At 52.7% G+C, this 17,829-nt stretch overlaps 2 protein-coding genes across 6 annotated transcripts in view; one reads left to right on the top strand and one right to left on the bottom strand.

Annotated features, from left to right (window-relative positions):
* Positions 1-964, top strand: part of Ift140 (intraflagellar transport 140) — a 76,859-nt gene extending 75,895 nt beyond the window's left edge. Inside the window, exon 30 of the mRNA XM_052194623.1 lies at positions 302-964. Coding sequence (XP_052050583.1) covers positions 302-508 — 207 coding nt within the window. The 3' untranslated portion in view covers positions 509-964. The remainder of the gene's footprint in view (positions 1-301) is intronic.
* A 106-nt stretch (positions 965-1,070) lies between these two features.
* On the bottom strand, positions 1,071-16,942 carry Telo2 (telomere maintenance 2). Of its 5 annotated transcripts, none has more exons than XM_052194629.1 (22): positions 16,702-16,942; positions 16,451-16,566; positions 15,961-16,309; positions 14,097-14,374; positions 11,951-12,019; positions 11,564-11,711; positions 11,080-11,182; positions 8,597-8,665; positions 8,268-8,409; positions 8,051-8,187; positions 7,292-7,371; positions 7,036-7,149; positions 6,718-6,806; positions 6,453-6,544; positions 6,182-6,298; positions 5,980-6,051; positions 4,937-5,128; positions 3,976-4,067; positions 3,338-3,437; positions 2,949-3,013; positions 2,608-2,723; positions 1,071-1,625 (listed from the first exon to the last, which is right to left on the bottom strand). In XM_052194629.1, exons 3-22 carry the CDS (start codon positions 16,293-16,295, stop codon positions 1,513-1,515), a joined length of 2,523 nt encoding a protein of 840 aa, XP_052050589.1. In that variant the 5' UTR covers positions 16,296-16,309; positions 16,451-16,566; positions 16,702-16,942; the 3' UTR covers positions 1,071-1,512. The 5 variants fall into 5 exon arrangements, with proteins under 5 accessions (XP_052050589.1, XP_052050592.1, XP_052050587.1 ...); XM_052194632.1 differs by having other exon boundaries at positions 16,531-16,566; positions 16,702-16,804; XM_052194627.1 differs by having other exon boundaries at positions 16,451-16,942.
* Positions 16,943-17,829: the final 887 nt, after the last annotated feature.

The raw sequence follows: 17,829 nt of genomic DNA, 5'->3' as shown, positions 1-17,829 counted from the left end.
AGCTGATGTTTAAGGAACCTTATTACCATGAAGGAATGGCATAGTGCCCTCGTTTTCATGTTTTTGTTTGTTTGTTTGTTTTTCAAGACAGGGTTTCTCTGTGTAGCCCTGGCTGTCCTGAAACTCACTCTATAGACCAGGCTGGCATCGAACTCAGAAATCTACCTGCCTCTGCCTTCCAAGTGCTGGGATTAAAGGCGTGCGCCACCACCGCCCGGCTCCTCATTTTCATGTGGACTACCGAAGTGACTGGTGGGAACATCCATTGGGCTTCAGGTCACCACTGTTCCTTCTGCTCTAGGCCTATAAGTATCTTGAGGAGATGAGGAAAAGACTTCCTTCAGCCAACATGTCATACTATGTGGACCAGCGCACTGTGGATACTGTGCACCAGGGCCTGGGCCTCCCTCCATCCCGCATCATGCCCGAGCGGGTCCGCCACAATAGCATGGAGGACCATAAGGAGGGGTACGAGGAGGTGATAGAAGAAGTGGACAATGATCCCTGACTGCGGCCAGCATCCTGCAGCCTGACGCTAGTCATCAGAAAGGCAGCTATTTGTTTGTTTGTTTGTTGCTAATGTTTTTAAATTCTGCATTCTGTTCTTAGAAGGAAGACTACAGGTGTCTTGGCAGCTCCTGTTGGGTTTGGTTTACTTCCTGTTAAAAGGAGGTAGTTTTGTTTCCCCCATGATTTCCCAACAACAGATTCAGAAACTTGTAAAACTTTGTGACGACATGAGTTGCACTTGGTGGCTGGGGACTCTTGTTACTGTTAAATGTGCCTGGAGTTGGCTACTTGACAGTCCCCAGCAGATCCCAGTGCCCGAGACCACAGCAAGAACCACCTAGGGCAGGCCTGAGCCCTAAGGACGGTGCCCTTTGTCATTAAGTAGGGACTGGGATACCAGACACCATCCATGGCTGGTCACATTCCCTGACCTCAAATAAAGTCCGTTTTCTCAGTTGGTTCTCTCAGATCGCTGTACTTCTCTCGCGGGGACCTGGGTAGAAGCTAAAGTCCCTGCCAGTGAGAACCACAGAAGTAGCCTGCAGGTTGTCTGCAGCCTGTTTATTCTCACAGGAACACAGCAGTGTTGCAAAGCCCTCAGGGAGCCGGCAGGCCACCCCCGGTCTGCTGTCCTAGCATCCCCATCTGAGTACAGTAAAGACTGAGTCTCTTGTCTTTACTCTTAAGGCCCTAGCCATAGAGCCCCAAGTTCTGCTCTCAGGAGGCACGCCTCGGCCCCACACTCCCAGCCCCAATTCTGTTAAAGGCTGTTGTGTCCCATGGCACAGGCCCTCCAGTATGTTTAGCTGAACACTTAGCCTGGCCAAGGTATAAGGGACAGCAGGGCTCAGACTGACAGGAGCCTACTTCATGCACACAGGGACCAGCTGGCCCCTCCACCTGGCTCTCACATAAAGCCCAGGTGTGTGGACTCTGCTCCTCAGAGGTCTTCCCTTCCAGTGCTGACGGCCCAGGTTCCATTCGGGCCCCTATGGAGGCTCCTCAGGGCTGTGGAGAGGAACTGGACAGGAGCTTGTCTTTGAGTCTCTCCAGAAGCAGCAGAGCTCTCACCGCCAGCTCCCTACAGTCCTCGTCCACGTCCTTCTCGGCCACATCTGCCAAGAAGTAGAGGATATGTGAGTGGCAGGGCAGGGTCAGTTAGTCCATGTCTGCTCCTCCACACTGTCCTCACAGAGCCACTACAGAGATCCAGCTCCACTGGAGAAGTCAGACAGGTCAGGTGCACAGGTCAGCAGCCTAAACACTGAACCTGATAAAACCAGTCGGAGAATGCAACCTGCCGGAATCTGGCTAGCACGCAACCCTGAGAAGAACCCTGGCCTTGCCCAAGATGGCTGACAGCACGAGGAACTTGGGGAATAATGGATAGGACCTTCTGTGACTACCCATGAGAAAGACTGACCCTGTCTCAGGGTCAATCACAAAGCCTATCGGACAGAAGCTGGGGCTCTGGATATGTCCTCCCCAGTGGGTCCCAGGACAGTCGTGGGGTGAAGAGTCGGAGTCTGCAACCGACTTTTAAGAGAATATGCAGAAGTGAAACACAACGGGCACCAAATACTCCAGAGTGGTTCTATTTTTTGGTTTTTCAAGACAAGGTTTCTCTGTATAGCCCTGGCTGACCTGGAATTCACTCTGTAGACCAGGCTGGCCTCGAACTCAGAAATCCGCCTGCCTCTGCCTCCCAAGTGCTGGGATTAAAGGTGTGTGCCACCACTGCCCGGCCTGGATTTGATTTTAAATAAGTTTCAGTATGTAGGCCTGGCTGGCCTAGCACACACTGTGTAGACCAGGCTAGCCCTGAACTCACAGAGCTCCATCTGTCTCTGCCAAAAGCTAAGGTTAAAGGCATGTGCTGTTGGGTCTGGCTTTGAATTTGGGAGTCTTCTGAGTTGTCTGTTGAGACCCAGGTAGTAACCCCTAAAGAAACAGTGTAGTGACTGTCCCCTGGTTCCCCACATTCATGCCATCACACCTCAGAGCTAACACAGGACAGACCCACTCAAACTGGCTGGCCTAGCCCCATACACTCCAGCCACTCCACATCTGGGTCATTGTTCTGGTCCAGACACTAACCTGCCAACCAGGATCTGGCTTCAAGTAGCTCATCTGGCAGGTCCCCCAGCAGCCGCTCTGTGGGTACACTGAGGAGGACAGAGGACACAGCAGACAGCAAGCCCCGGCGCACGTAACTACCAATCAAGAGGTTGGGGAAAAGTGAGCCGTGGCTTTGGTGAATGGGGCCCAAACTAGCCTACGGGAAGGCCCTCCCACGTGTACCATGTCCAGCAGGCCAACGGCAACAAAGCTCGCCCAGCCCTGTCTGAGCTTCCTCAGACATGACTGACTGCTTGTTAGGAAACGTCAGGCTTGCTGCCTTGGAGACTATGCTGCCCTTAGCCCCATGGGCCACTCACATGTCAACGTGGAAGCGAAGGGCCCATACAAATTCCAGCAGGGCCTTACCCATAGGCACAGCCACCTAGAAGCCAGCACAGGGACAGTTGGTGAGGGGGTTGCTGTGCTCATTTCCAACACTTGCACCAAAGACAGGATCCCACTGAGTAGGGGCTCGCCTCTGAGTGGGGATGCGTGCGATGCCTCGTGAAACTTCACACACACTGCCCCTAGGGCCAAAGGGTCCAGGGCCGATGTAATGACCCTGACCATCCTATACTGCCCACAGCTGGGGATGGCCAAGTCACGCAGAGCGCAGGTCCTGTCCTGTGAGCACTGGAGATCATTCCTACAACTGTGCTGCTGTGGAACTGTGTGGCAGGGCTTTCGGTTCCCACTCCCAACTCACTGTGGTGTTAACAGCCAGGTACATCAGGGATGCTAAGGTGTGGGTCAATCTTCCAAGTACCAACTGATCATCTCCTAAAAGGTCGAAGGTCACCAGAGGCCTACAACATAGAGCTGAGTGAGTGGGGAAGCCCCAACACCTAGTGCTTGGCCAAGAAGAGCCCAGAATGAGAGCCATGAGAGAAACCCAAAGCCTTATAGGCTCACATAGTCTTCCTCCCACCTTCACACCCTGGTCCAGTATGGCAAAGGACAAGCCACAAGGATAAAGCATTTCCAAATGCCTCAGCACGCCCTGTGCTGCCAGGCACAAACCAGGTCCTAAGTTAGTATCACACCCTACGTTGTCACCAAAATCAGGCTGGGCGTGGGATAAGACTCAGCTGCAGGGGGAGTGGGGGGGGGGGCAGGCAATGGGAAAGCAGCAGGCCAGCAGCACTGACAGCATCTTCATACATCCAAGATCAAAGTACATGACAACGTCGACACCCTCACCGTAAAATTCAACAGCAAAGGGACCTTCTAGAATATTCCACATCATTTAACTCAAGCTTATAAAATAATTCTAACCCACACTTATACCCTACTGTGTCACAACTACTGTTCGCAGGCGTATGTCTAAAGTTGCAGAAATCTCACCTGTCAAAGTGCTGAAGGAGGGGGAAGAAGAAGTAGCCAGCCACAGAGTTGAATTCATTGGGGACAGCTGACAGCTCCCTCCGAGGACAGCCCTGTCAGACACACAGCATTAGTCAAGGTGCAGTGCCACCACCATCTAGTGCAGCTGTGCAGACTCCTTAGCTTGCTGGCCTCCCAGGGCCAGGACCGTGGAGAGGCTACTTAATCTCAGGCTACTGTGCTCTGACAGCAGAGTTCCAGCCCTGCACATCAACCATGCCGAGCTAGAGAGTCCTCACCATGGGATGACCTGTGCATTGTGGCAAACTAAATAGCCTGGTCTCCAGCCCTGAGCTGCACTCAGGTATCTCCAGACACCACAGTCCCAGGGTAATTTTTTTTTTTTGTTACTGATGATATTCCTGAGACCTGAATATTAGCTTCTATGTTTTGTTTTGTTTTTTTGTTTTGTATTTAAACTTTTTAAAGTCTTAGTTATTTTATGTATATATACTCATATATACATAAATATTCATATACTGTAACTGTTTTTAGACATACCAGAAGAGGGCATCAGATCCCATTAGATAGTTGTGAGCCACCATGTGGGTGCTGGGAATTGAACTCAGGACCTCTGGAAGAGCAGTCAGTGCTGAGCCATCTCTCCAGCCCATTCCCATGTTTTAAGATCATGTTGGTCTGGCACGATTCAGTTTATACATAAACTCTTACTGGAAGGAGCACCAACACGAGCTGACCCTGCCTATGACTGAGTTCCCTTCAGTCAGCCAACACTTAGAGCTGCGGCAGATCTCAACCTGTGGGTCACAAGCCCTTTCAGGTTGCAGACCAGATACCCTGCAGATCAGATATTTGCATTACAACTTATACCAGTAGCAAAATTACAGTTATGAAGTAGCTGAAATGACTTTATTATGGTTGGAGGTCATGACAACAGAGGACATGAACAGAGCCCTGCTACCTTGGAGAACCTCCGGGTCTTGCTTCTGATCCGCTCCTCCACAACCACCTGCCAGTCAGGAGCCACGACATTGCCAGGTTGAGAAATCGCTACTGCTGGGGAACACAAGGTGCCAGAAGCAGGGGGACCGTGCGGGCAGAGTCTCTGGAGGCTCCTTGGCCGAGACAGTGCCTGGGCAGCCAGAACCAGGACCTGGAGAGAAAAGATGTAGTAACCAGGGATTGGAGACATGGTCGAGAGGTTCAGAGCACTCGCTGCCCTGGCGGAGGGCTCAGGTTTGGTTCCCAACACCCACACCTTTTCTGGTTTCCATAGGCAGCTCACACACACAGTACACTCACATACATGCACACAAAACACCCATACACATAAAGTGAGAACTGAAATGTTGAAAAAATAAACCCATTTTGTGCCTCTGGGGAAGGATGCTCTTCAAAAAGTAGGTTAGTAGCCAAGTACCCACAAAGCTCTGCAGCCTGGATGATACTCAGCCGTAGGAAGAATTGGTTTATCCTATAATGATAAATTCATGTTTCATAAAAATATACCAATACAAGTGTTATCTAAAATACACATCAGAGCTGGCTAAGATTTAGTGGCTAAGGACACCCAATGTCCTTGCAGAGGACTGGAGTTCAGTTCCCACCACCAGCGTCAGATGGCTCTCAACCACCTGGAATCCAACACCCTCTTCTGGCCTCCACAGCACCACACACAGCATGTGAACACTAACAAGACACACAGGCATATGCATATGAACACAAACCACACAAACAAGGCCAACAAGATGACTCAGACGGTAACACACACACACACATACGCACTAATAAATAAAACCCATTTTAAAGCCATACAAACAAAAGGCAACACTCTGCCACCGGCTCTCCGCCCCACACTGGTGAATCTGTGGTCAACAGACAGAAGTGGCTTCAGCCGCTCACGTCCGAGAAAGGGTGGGGTGATCTTTGGCTACAGTCCATAGAGGTCAACCTTCCAATTGAGTGCAGCCTAGACCTGACAGGGCCGGGGCCTGGGTCACTTACGTCCAGGATGTCCATGCGCTGCCGGAGGCTATAGTTCAAGCCGTAGAACTGTGAGGTCAGATACTTGGCTACCTGAGTAGACAGAGGAGAAGCCACTGTGCTAACACTCCAAGACTACCTAGGGCCCAGTCGGGGCACAGAATGGGGCCGCCAGGGTTTCTGATGCTCCTGGTCTGGCTAGGGTCACCATGCGAGGACGTACCGGCTCCGGGTCTGTGACTGTAACAGCCACCAGCGCGTTCTGGCGCAGCTGCTCAAACTCTGCTACACAGGTCTTCTCTTCCAGGTGCAGTAGCACCTTGGCCAGCTCCACACTCACCTGCACAGCGACAGGAGTCAGGACACCTTCAACCCATATGCCCAGCCAGCAAGACAGTGCCACCCTCTAAGATCTAGGATACAGTTGCCACAAGGAGAAGAACTGCCACCTCAGAAGTCCCAACCACCCCGCATACCATACTCTCAGGGCTCACCTCCCGAGCGGCCGCAGGGCTCCTATAAACCAGGCCCTCAAGCACCCTTAGGGAGGCCTCCCAGCGTTCCATGTCCTCGGATGTAGTCAAGGCTGCACAGAACCCAGACAAGCCTCAGTAAGTCTCAGCACTGACTCCAGTATGCCCCGAGTGTCAATGAGGCCTGGCAGTAGCTCCAGGACAAGGTAAGGTAGGGCCAAGCCCAGATATCCTCAAAACCAGCGATTGCAGGGTAAGCATAGTGACCTGACCTCAGCAAACCCACCTTCCACACAGTCTCGGATATACATGGGCTCCTTGCTGGTCTTCAGCTCTTTGTCCCCTGACATGTCATAGGGGATGAACTCGTCATCACTGTGGTAAGACAAACAGACACTGGATCTGTCCATCCCAGTCAGGATTTAGGATTATCCTCGAGGGCAAGGCCTGAGGATATTAACACTCCCTCCCAGGAGCCTGACAGCTGCAGATGACCACATGGAAAGGGAGTGCCCGAGCAGTGCCCAGGCTCCTGCTTCAGACTGGCATCTTCCCCACGTGCGAACAGAAAGCCACCCTCGGCCAATCTTCGGACCCACCCTACCTGTCCAGCTCCGAGTCAGAGCCCTGCGGCTGCGCTGGGGGCACATCACTCTCCATGGTCTGTTCTGGTGTCTCTACAGGAGGCTCCGTGGCAACGGGTGCCGGGGATGGGCCTCTAGCAAACAAGCAGCAGCAGGGTCACCTGGACAGCCTGGAACACCCCATTTCCCAGAGAGGCTTCTATTACCTGTCCAGACAAGCCCCCTAACTTTTGTCAGAAGACTCAGGATGGGGGTGGGGAATGCAGAGGCCCTCACCGTGCCTCTGGGGAGCAGTCGCCCACAGGCCCCGGGGTCGCCAAGGCCAGCAACTCACGGCTCATCTCGTCATCTTCGTACTGTTGCAGAAACACTGGAGTCAGTGATGTCACAGGCTTCCGATGCCACCTCCTCACTGGCAGGCAGCCCAAGCCAAGTCCCCTCTCATGCCACCTGATCTCATCTCACAGCCTGGCCAAACCACCTATTCTGAAGCAACTTGTGAATTCCCACCTCAAGCTAAGCATAGTGCTAGGTATGCTGAGCCTAAAAGCCACGTCCTCCTTCAGGACTGACATACCCAAGGACAGGACTCAGCAGAAGCTACATCTACAGGCTCATAGTGAAGCCATGCGGGGCCCAACACAGTCAAGGCCTGTACTATCCAACCTGGCAGTGCCCATGCCAAGTAGTGATTAGTAGAGGCTGACACACCCCACACACTGCCAGCCCAGAGCAGCCAGTCCAACAGACCAACCCCAGGGCAATGGCTCCTTCTCTCCTGTCTAACCAAGCCAGGAACATACCATATTCTCACCGATTTGGCCCTGACCACACACAAACCCACTCCCACTCCCACCCACTAAGAGCTGGAGTCAGAACTGCCCCATGCACAAAGCCTTAGGCCTTCACATGCCCAGCACAGGATACTCCTCAATCCTAGATCCCAGAAAGGTGAGGTCCTAGACGTGCTACTGTGTCAGCAAAGGTACCCCCAGGGCCCTGTCACCAAGAGGACAAAGAAGACAGCCTGCTCACTTGGAATTTCAGGGGAGGCCCCTCTGGGTGAATCCTGGAGCTGATGACCTCGGCCACAATCATGCCCAAGCGTCGCACAGGGGGCAGGCTGCTGTCCAGGCGGCACTTCACACCTGCCATCATGCTGGCCAGCAGTTCTTAAAGCACCAGACATGAACCCTGAAGAGCTCTTCATGGTGTTAGGGGGTAGGGAGTGCCCATACCACAGCCTGCTTACCATCCCGGATGTCCTGCAGCTCCGGCTCCCCGAGGTGTGCCAGGCAGACAAGGACGGCCTTGCTGATGTAGCACTGCTGCTCCAGGGGCGCGTGCCGGACAGCACTGCTGCTGCCCCACGTCTCTAGCAGTTCCTTAAGCACCTGGCAGGCAGCAGAGCCTCAGCCCGCTCAGGCAGCAGCTCTGCCACAGCCACCGAGTCTCAGGCAGAGCCTGCAGCTGTCCCAAGGGGCTCACGTGTAAGTGAGGCTGGACCCCTGTCCTCCCCATCAGAAGACAGCCCCTCGACTGCCCTTCTCCCCAGTATCACAGGCTTGGAAGGATGCTTACCTGTATGAGGAGTGGCCGTCGCTGACTGTCTAGAGCCAAGTACCCCAGCAGGCTCTGCACCATGGGTGTCTACAACAAAAGTGGGATCCTGTCTACCAGGCGGAGGCTGCTCCCAAGCGGAATGGGAGGGAACGGAACCACCAAGCTCTAGCCTCCCACAAACCAGAGAGCAGTTCCCACTTCCACCTCAGCACTGCCAGGTCCAACTGATCATTTTTATACTCTCCATTTCGACCAAACTTCCAGACCCAAGTGGGTTACTTGTCAGATTTCAGGTCTTGTGGCTCTTGTGGTGGAGGACATCTTTGGCCTTGGGTTTCCCAGCCCAGACGCATCCCAGCATGCCGGGCTCCCCATTACAACTCTCTGGACAGCCTCCTTTCGGTAAGGCTTCGGAACCTGGTGTCTTATTGTGTGTGTGTGTGTGTGTCTGTGTGTGTGTGTGTGTGTGTGTGTGTGTGTGCGCGCGCGCGCGTGCAGGTGCCAGAGTCCAGAAGAGTGTACAGACCCCATGGAGCTAGAGGTCCACGCGTGGGTAAGCTTCCCCGTATGGGTACTAGGAACTAAGCCAGGGTTCTCCACAGGAACAGTCAGCACTCCTAACCACTGAGCTATCCCTCTTCTGCCTCCACTGCTCCCCTGTCAGAATGAGAGGCATCCTTGACTTGTTCACGCTTCCTTTACCTTCTTTTTTCCAGGACTGAGGTGGCGAATCTCCCTGTCACCCCTCCTGCTGTCACACAGGATAGTGCCATGGCAGATCCCCAGTTAACCATGCACTCCTGGCATGGTTGCCATGGAGATCTTGATCTAATAGTGTATGGTAAGCCGTTCACTATTCTCTTTGTATGTGTATGTGCCCATGTGTGCACACTGTGGAAGTATATGTATGAAGAAGCATGTAGGTTGTTTCTATGCGCAGTCACAAGAACATGTGCATGCGTACACGTATGTGGAAGCCAGAGGTCGACCTCAGGTTAGGAGCCATCCAACTTGTTTTTTGAGACAAGTTCTCTCTCATATGTAGTTCTCAGTTGTCCTACAACTTGCTATGTAAACTGGGCTGTCCTGGAACTTACAGATCCACCTGCCTCGGCCTCCCAAGCTCACTGGTGAATGGAATGACCCCAACAGGCTCATATACTTTAATACTTGGTCCCCAGTTGGTATAACCGTCTGTAAGCGCCCTTACTGAAAGGAGTGGTTCACTAAGGGACTGGCTTTGAGGTCTCCAGCGACTCCATTCTCAGTACCCTCTCCCTCTCTCTGCCTCCTACGTTCAGATCAAGATGCAAGCTCTCTGCTGTTGCTGCACCCGTGTCTTAGCTCTGTCATTGTAGACTCTGATTAACCCTCTGACACCATAAGCCCACATCAAACACTGCCTGTTATAACGTTGCCTTGGTCATGGTGTCTCTCCAACCTTGGTTCTTCAAGACAGGGTTTCTCTGTGTAGCCCTGGCTATCCTGGAACTTGCTCTGTAGACCAGGCTGGCCTTGAATGTATAGAGATCCACTTGCTTCTGCCTCCTGAGTGCTGGGATTAAAAGTGCACCACCATTCCTGGCTTGGAAATGGGGTCTCAGTGGGACCTGGGACTCACCAGGTTAATTCACCAGGTTAGCTGCGCTGGCTAGCCAGTGAGCACCAGGCATCTGTCTGTCGCTGCCTCTCTAGCCCTGGGATGACAGGCATGTGCCACCATGCCCAACTTTTTATGCAGATTTGGGGGGTGCTTAAAATCAGTCCCCTTGATTGTATGTCAAGAACTATGTGAACCAAGCTATCTTCCTAACCCCAGAAGATGCCCTCTTCACAAGTACCCCTGCCTGCCTTGCCCTGCAGGAATGACTGCGTGGAGCTTATTCTGGCGTTTGAAGTTCTTGGCTTGTGGCATCGCACTGACTGGCTAATGACAGCTTAGAACAGACAGCTGGGCTGCTCTCTCTTCAGGGGTCTGCGGGACCATCTCTACCTTAGTTTACATCTCTGCACTGCCACCTGCCCTCTTGAAGGATGGCCACATTATTGAAGTGACTCCATCCCTTCACGTGCACACTGCAGCTCAGTCACCAGCTCAGGTTACTGGGAGGACCCGAGTGTCCCAGCATGCAGTATGTAGGAGTTACTTCAGTTTCATCTTGTCTTCTCACGTCATCTTGGTCCTTCGCACAGGAGCCAGAGAAAGTCCATCTCTCCTCAGATTCTCCACTCATTCACTCGACAGCCTGGCCTTACCTACTCTCCTCTTGCTCTCTGGCCACCAGGGGGGCCTAACACCAGCTGGCCCACCCTCTCAAATCCTCTCAGAGCCAGGCCTCCTCCTCCTCCAAGTCACACCCCTGTCCTCCCTGCTTCTTGGTGTCAAAGCCAAGAGATTAAAGGCACATGCCACCAAGCCGGGCCCCTTTCCCCATTTTTAACAATAGTTCTTCCTGTGACTTGGAAAGCATACAGACCCCACCCTGTCCCGGCATTCTCACCGTGTGCTGGTACTGCAGGAAGAGAAGCTTCCGGGTCATCACAAACTGTGCTTTCCTATGCTTCACCACCACGTTCCCTAGTAGTCGTGACAGGACTTCAGGCCTGTGAGGCAGGGTTAGAAGGGACCTGAATGACAAGTCGGCCTTAAAAGACAAAGAAAAGCAAACAGTATGGTGCTCCGTGCCCTGCCACGTGCTCAATGTGTCTAGGCTAGCCCACCTGAGTTGGTCCTTACTTAATCTTCCCTCTTCCCAGAATGAATGTGAGCATCCGTGACACACACACACACACACACACCCCGGCCCCATATCAGAGCTGAGAGGACCAACCAAGCGAGGTCAGGCGGGCACAACCAACGTCCAGCCTGGAAAGGCAATGGGGAGAGGTGGGCCACCCAATGACCTAGGACATGGTCTCTAATATGGCACCCAGCAGAGCAGCAGAGGGAATGGCGGCAATGTGGGAGTCTACCCTGCTGCCTACCTGGGAGCAGCCTCTACAAAGCCTGTCAGCACGGCCTCCACTGCCCGGTCAGGCACTTGCTCCACCAGGCGCCAGCACACCCGCTGCCACAGACAGCTGTCCTGGGTGAGCACTGTCAGCTGGGGCACCAGCACGCCCAGGATCTCTCCTAAGGGGACACAGAGGCTTCAGGAGCCACCCTCAGCAGGGTGCCAACGAGGGTGCCCAGTGCCCACAGCCGGACAGGTTCACGGACATGGGCAAGCCCAGAGACAATATCAGCAGACCCAGGGTGAGACCCAAGTGAGGGACTCCCGCTGAAGGCAAGTATCACTTACATATCACTGGAGGGAAGTACAGTGATTCTCACCCCCCTCTAAGAGTGGGAAGGTGTCAGGGACTACTCACTCTTTCGGCCCTGAATGCAGACCTTCCCGAGAACCTGAGATACGAAGGAGACAGAGCAATCTAGGCCTCCTGAAACAGAAAGCAAGACAAGACTGCAAAATAGGTCAGCAGGAAAGCCGCTGAGGACATCTGACCACGCACAGTGATCTTACGCTTAGTGGCCAAATCAGCTGCAGAAACTCCTTGGAACAGATGTGCATTTCAATCTAACATGAGGGAAAATCTAGACAGAGCTGTTTATAACTTGAAAATCCAGTAATAATGTGCTTTAGAAGCATCACAACACACACACAAGCTAAGCACTGGTGGCATCTGCCTTTAGTCCCAGAGCTTGGTTAACAGAGACAGGTGAATCTCTGAGTTCATTGCCAGCCTGGTCTACAGGATGAGCTCTAGGACAGAGAGGGCTACTCAGAGAGAGCTGGTCTCAGAAACAATTCAAATCAAAACAACACCATCACACATCATCTCAATGATGACAATGACCCTACCTACATCACTGAGGAGGGGACAGACGGGTCCTGGCCGAGGGGCCAACTACTGAGGCAGAACTGGGCTCTGGGCAGGCTATAGCTACCACAGCAGCCACTGCCCACAAGGTCTCCCTCCATGGTAAAAGAGGAGCCATGAGAAGGCCAAGAACAAAGAGCAGGGGCGCTGGAGAGATGGCTCAGCGGTTAAGAGCACTGACTGCTCTTCCAGAGGTCTTGAGTTCAAATCCCAGCAACGACATGGTAGCTCACAACCATCTGTAAAGGGATCTAATGCCCTCTTATATATGAGTATATATAATGCCCTATATATACTCACATATATACTCATATATATATATATGTGTGTGTGTATATATATATAAATTAAGTAAATAAATCTTTAAAAAAAAAAAAGAACAAAGAGCAGATGGGATGGCAGCCCCCCACTAGTAGAACTGAGATGGTGGTGCCTTCCAGAAAACAGACGTGGAGCCAGGCACACCATGACAGAAGGATGGGAACTAAAGAGGCTTCAAGGACAGAATCTGAGTGCACCTAGAGAGAGAGACCTTGTCTGTCTCAAAAACAAGATAAACCAAAACAGGCCAGGAAGTAGTAAGAATCTAGGGGTGACAGTGGCTTGGGCCAGGTTGGGGCCATGCCAACACTCCAGAGGACCAGCTTTCTCTGGGGTCACACGGATAGAGGACACAGGAGCCCTCGGGGTGCTGGGCTGAGCCCACGGAAGCAAGCCGGAAGTAAAAACTTAGCTAGGAGCAGACTGAGAGAAGGCAGCCAGAGCAGCTCCCTAGGCTGGGGAAATGGCTCAGACCAGAGTGTGCATGTGACAGGCACGAGAAGGGAGGCGGGGACACTTCAGGAAGAGGCTCACACTCTTCAGTTCTTTAGTCAGTCTCACTGGCCTGTGTCTGACAACTCAGGAATCATGATGGTCCTCCCTAATCCACATTCTTGGGATATGGACCAAGGAGAACCAGTTGAAATGTCCCAGAGAAGGCAGAGCTAACCTTGGACACCTGCAGGGTGGGCTCCAGAGATCCGTGAGTGACAGAGAAGGCAGAGCTAACCTTGGACACCTGCAGGGTGGGCTCAGAGATCCGTGAGTGACAGAGAAGGCAGAGCTAACCTTGGACACCTGCAGGGTGGGCTCAGAGATCCGTGAGTGACAGAGAAGGCAGAGCTAACCTTGGACACCTGCAGGGTGGGCTCAGAGATCCGTGAGTGACAGCAGTTCCCACAGTGCTGAACACACATGTGCAAAGCATCTGCCCTCAGAACCAAGAACAGTCAGCGCTCGAAACCACCACCGAGATACTCAGGTGAGCAGGCTCACATGAGCACGGAGTGGGCCTCAGCAAACAAGGACGGTTTCTTAGAAATACAAGTGACAGGGCAGGAAAAGCAGGCCTAAATCTGGTGACTTTGTCTAACACCCAGTTAAGAACCAAAAGAACCAAGGAGCTGGGTCAGAGCCAACTCCCCAAGATTGAAACCCAAAAAAGAGATGAAACTCTGCAGGTGATATGAGAGTCTGAAACAGGACAGCCTCTAACCTGCCTGACAGAACACTCCTGACTCTTAAGGCCCCGCAGGCTTTGAGAAGAGGAGGGGGAGGATAAAGACCAAGAGAGACGTTGAGGCAGAGTGCTCACCTTGGAGAAAGTTCACAACTGCCTTTAGTGCCTGCACAACCGCCTGGCCAAGCAGAGGGAAGTAGTTCTGGGGAAAGAACTGGGTCAGGTTGTCGCGCTGGAGACAGTTGCCCAGGAGATCAGGTAAGCCCACCACCTTGCGGAGCAGCGTCTCCTGGAACAGGGGGAAGCTGGGCTTTGTCTGCGGCCGACATTGCTCCTCCATTAGAGCAGCCACTCTGCCCGTGCTCAGAAATGTGTCCAGAAGCCGAGCCATCTTCATCAGCCGGAAGCTAGGGCTAAAGAATAGCAGGTGTCTTGGGCAGAGCCCTTAGCCTCCCCCACCCCACCCCACCTAGTGTTCCCTTCTGGAGATAAAGAATCAGTCCCAGAGCTAAGGAGATGGCTCAGTTGGCAAAATAAGCCCCGCAAGCATGAAGGTAGTAAGCTTGATTCCCAAAAAAACACATTAAAAAATCCAGGTGAGTGGGGCCGTGGTAGCGTATGCCCAGCACTCAGAAAGCAGAGGCAGGCGGAGTTCGAGACCAGACTGATCTACAGAGCAAGTTCCAGGACAGTAAGGCCCACACAGAGAAACCCAATATCAAACAAAACAACAACAACAACAAAGCCAGGTGAGGCAAGCACAGTGCCACATAGCTTAATCCCAGCAGACAGAGGCAGAAGCAGGAGGGTCTCCATGAGTCAGAAGTCTATTCAGCGGGTTACAGGGACAATCAGGACTATATAGTGAAACCCTATCTCAACTGTTTCAGTCCCCCACCAAAAAAATAAATAAATAAAGCCAGGTGAGGTGACAAGAGCCTGAAGTCACTGCTCTGGGGAATACAGAGGCAAGTGAATGCCTGAAACTCCGTGGCCAGACAGCCTGGCCTAACTGACAACCTCCCAACAGATAAGAGACCCCATTTCAAAAAACAAGAAGCTGGGCATGGTGGTACACGCCTTTAATTCTGGCATTCTGGAGGCAGAGGACAGAGAATCTCTGTGAGTTCAAGGCCAAGACAGCTGGAGCTGCATCATAGAGAGATCTTGCTTCAAAAAGATCAAAAAACAGAGCACAACGCACATAAAAGAATTAGTCCCAACAACGTCATAAGCTCATCAGCTGAAAAACACTTAGTTCCCCCGCTGAACAGCCAGTTACTCGTAGGATGTCCCAGACCCTGCACAGATAAACACTACTCCTTCCCCTGCTCCGACCTGTTTGCTCTAATCTTTCTCTTTTTTTCAAGTTTTGATATTTTGTTTATGTGTGGGTGTGTTGCCTATGTAGTACATGCATGCAGAGCCTATAAACTCAGAACAGAGTGTCAGATCCTTCGGAACTGGAGTTACAGATGGTTGTGAGCAGCCATGTGGGTGCTGGGAACTGAACCCAAGTCCTCTAGAAATGCAGCCAGTGCTCTTAAGCACTGAGCCACCTCTCCAGCCCCACACCACAGATGTTTATAAAACCTCAGCTTCTCAAAGTCACAGATCCTTCCAAAGACTGCCACTTGATCGATCGTTTGGATGTGGAGCCTGGATACAAGGGGTCCTGGGGAGCAATGTGGTAAATAGACATTTAAAACCTGAAACGTCCTGATGACCCACAGAATAAAGGGCGGGTCCAGAAGAGGACAGCAAGGGACTGGCTCACTTTCTGCATCAGCCGGGGACACTGGAACTCTCTGAGCCGCTGATCCGCTCCTGTTATCTGCAATGCGAACCCTGTTCTTCCTCCCAGCCCTCAATATGAAGGAGTGAGGCCCAGCTAAGATGCGGGTCCTTCCCCTTACAAGCTGGGCACACCTACACTCAGTTTTAAGGTGTCTGGACCCTTCTCAGAACTTAAGCGCCCTGTTGTTCACAACCTGCTTACCCAGCAGTGCTCTCAATGGCTTCCATCAGCACCAGGAAGGCTTGGTCTGGGGGGCCGTCCAGGAAGAAGCTCTCCCAAAGCCGCTCCAGCTGGCCATCAGGGGATAGCTCCAGCCAACCTGGGCTCAGCTTGCTGACCAGACATCTAAGGACGGCTGAGAACTGGACAGTGGCAAACTCCTCCTTCTCCTCAGGAAGAACTGGCTCCTCGGTTCCACCGAGGTATCTCTTCAGAGTCCCCAGGGTAGAAAGGATTTGGCCAGCATCTTCTGAGGATGAAAGGGTGTGAATGGCTTCCTGGACGGTGAGTCTGACAGCAGGTAGTGCTGGGTCCATCCTGCAGGACAGGGCTGAGGGTTCCAGAAAAGTATGTTTGAGTGTCAAGAATTCTTCCCATGGCACCCACGAAGCTAAGGAAGGAAATAGGAGGGTCGGCTCCAAATCTCAGAAACCTCACCAGCCCTCTCCTCGCTTCCAAACGCTTCACTCACAATCTCACTCACGCTATCCCGTCCTTCTCCGGGTTTCCCGCCTGCCCAATGATTTGATAGAGCTTCAGTCCCGACTGCACCGTGCACTGTGGCTGCTGTCTCCTCCGGCAAAATCGCTGGTATTTGGATGAGAGTGGCTTGCCAAGTTGCAGTAACTGCAACCCCAGCTCCCCTAAACACGAAGCCCTCGGCTCGGACGGAAACTGGTCATCCTGCAAGGCCGTCACCACTGCGGACCCGACCGGACCAACCTCTCCAACAGGCTTCCTCTGGCCAGGACGCTTCAGAGCCAAGGCCACACGCTCCCTCTTGCGTGCCGCTGATTCGCCACCGCACCAGGACCACACGCCAGATTCAGTGTCAGCCAAGGGCAGCTTCCGTGAGTTCCAGTCGCAGAGCTCACGTGAAACTTGCACTGATATTTAGAATTTCTGGGGCCAATACCTACTCGTGGCTACGGACGAATCAGCGGCGCGCAGACGCGCTGGTGACGGCTGCATTTGCGCCTGCGCAGAGGGGGAAAAGGCGTGGACTAAAAGCCGGGAGTGGGCAAGGCCTGAGGGCGGGGCTCGGGTAGGTGTGTCTGCTCTTTTGGTCCCTTGCTGGCTGCTGGCTGTTTTCCTTAATTCTGGAGGAACTCTCCCCAGCACACTGCTCGGCTACGCTGCCTTGGGTCCGATGACTTGCCACTTTAGAGCACTAGGCAACTCGCTAGGCGCCCCTGAGGGAAACAGAATAAGGAAGTCAGGAACAGCAGATATAGACAAGTTGTAACGCTGATGTATGTGGTAGTACACAAGACTGCATCGTTTAATGCGATCACGCAAACCGCGTGTAAACTACCCTAAATGAAACACCACTGGCTGTGTAACCTCCCAGGGGCCCCGGCTGTCCTCTGAAGTTAGCAGTATTCCATCATGGAAGAACTTTTCTTGGCCATCCTGATCTGGAAAAGACACCGAGAGTGCAACATTTCAGTGGAACTGAGTGTGGGTGGAAATCTGGGCAACCTGTATTCATTCAACATCATGAAGCAAAATTACTCTTCCTGAGCAGGAAATGAGTCCGCTTGAGGCTCGGCAGTTAACAGAGCATACTGGAGGCTGGGGCGATATCTCAGAGGTTAAAAATACATGTGGCTCTTGCAGAGGTCCCAAGTTCAGTTCCCAGTACCCATGGAAGTGTTACCGATCAGCCGGCCACGGTCTCTACACAGATAAAAACTGGGCTTAGTCAAAGAGAAGGTCTTCAAGTGCTAGTTTTCTTTCTTTTTTTTTTTCTCCATGTTTGGCCGCAGTGGGAGATGGTAGGTAGCTCTCCTAGTATTAGGGACCTGGAGCCACTGGGACCCTTAGCCCTAAAGGTATTCTAGCTCTTCT

Source organism: Apodemus sylvaticus, chromosome 10 (genome assembly GCF_947179515.1).
Source record: "Apodemus sylvaticus chromosome 10, mApoSyl1.1, whole genome shotgun sequence".
Lineage (NCBI taxonomy): Eukaryota > Metazoa > Chordata > Mammalia > Rodentia > Muridae > Apodemus > Apodemus sylvaticus.
The sequence above is the reverse complement of the archived record's forward strand: the minus strand, read 5'-3'. Positions and strand labels throughout refer to the sequence as shown.

Coding starts and splice junctions, on each gene's coding strand:
- Telo2 (XM_052194627.1), bottom strand. CDS start 16,295: ATGGACCCAGCACTACCTGCTGTCAGACTCACCGTCCAGGAAGCCATT. Junction 8,410..8,596: donor GACGGCCACTCCTCATACAG/GTAAGCATCCTT, acceptor GCTGCCTGCCAG/GTGCTTAAGGAACTGCTAGA. Junction 7,150..7,291: donor GACTGCTCCCCAGAGGCACG/GTGAGGGCCTCT, acceptor CTTGTTTGCTAG/AGGCCCATCCCCGGCACCCG.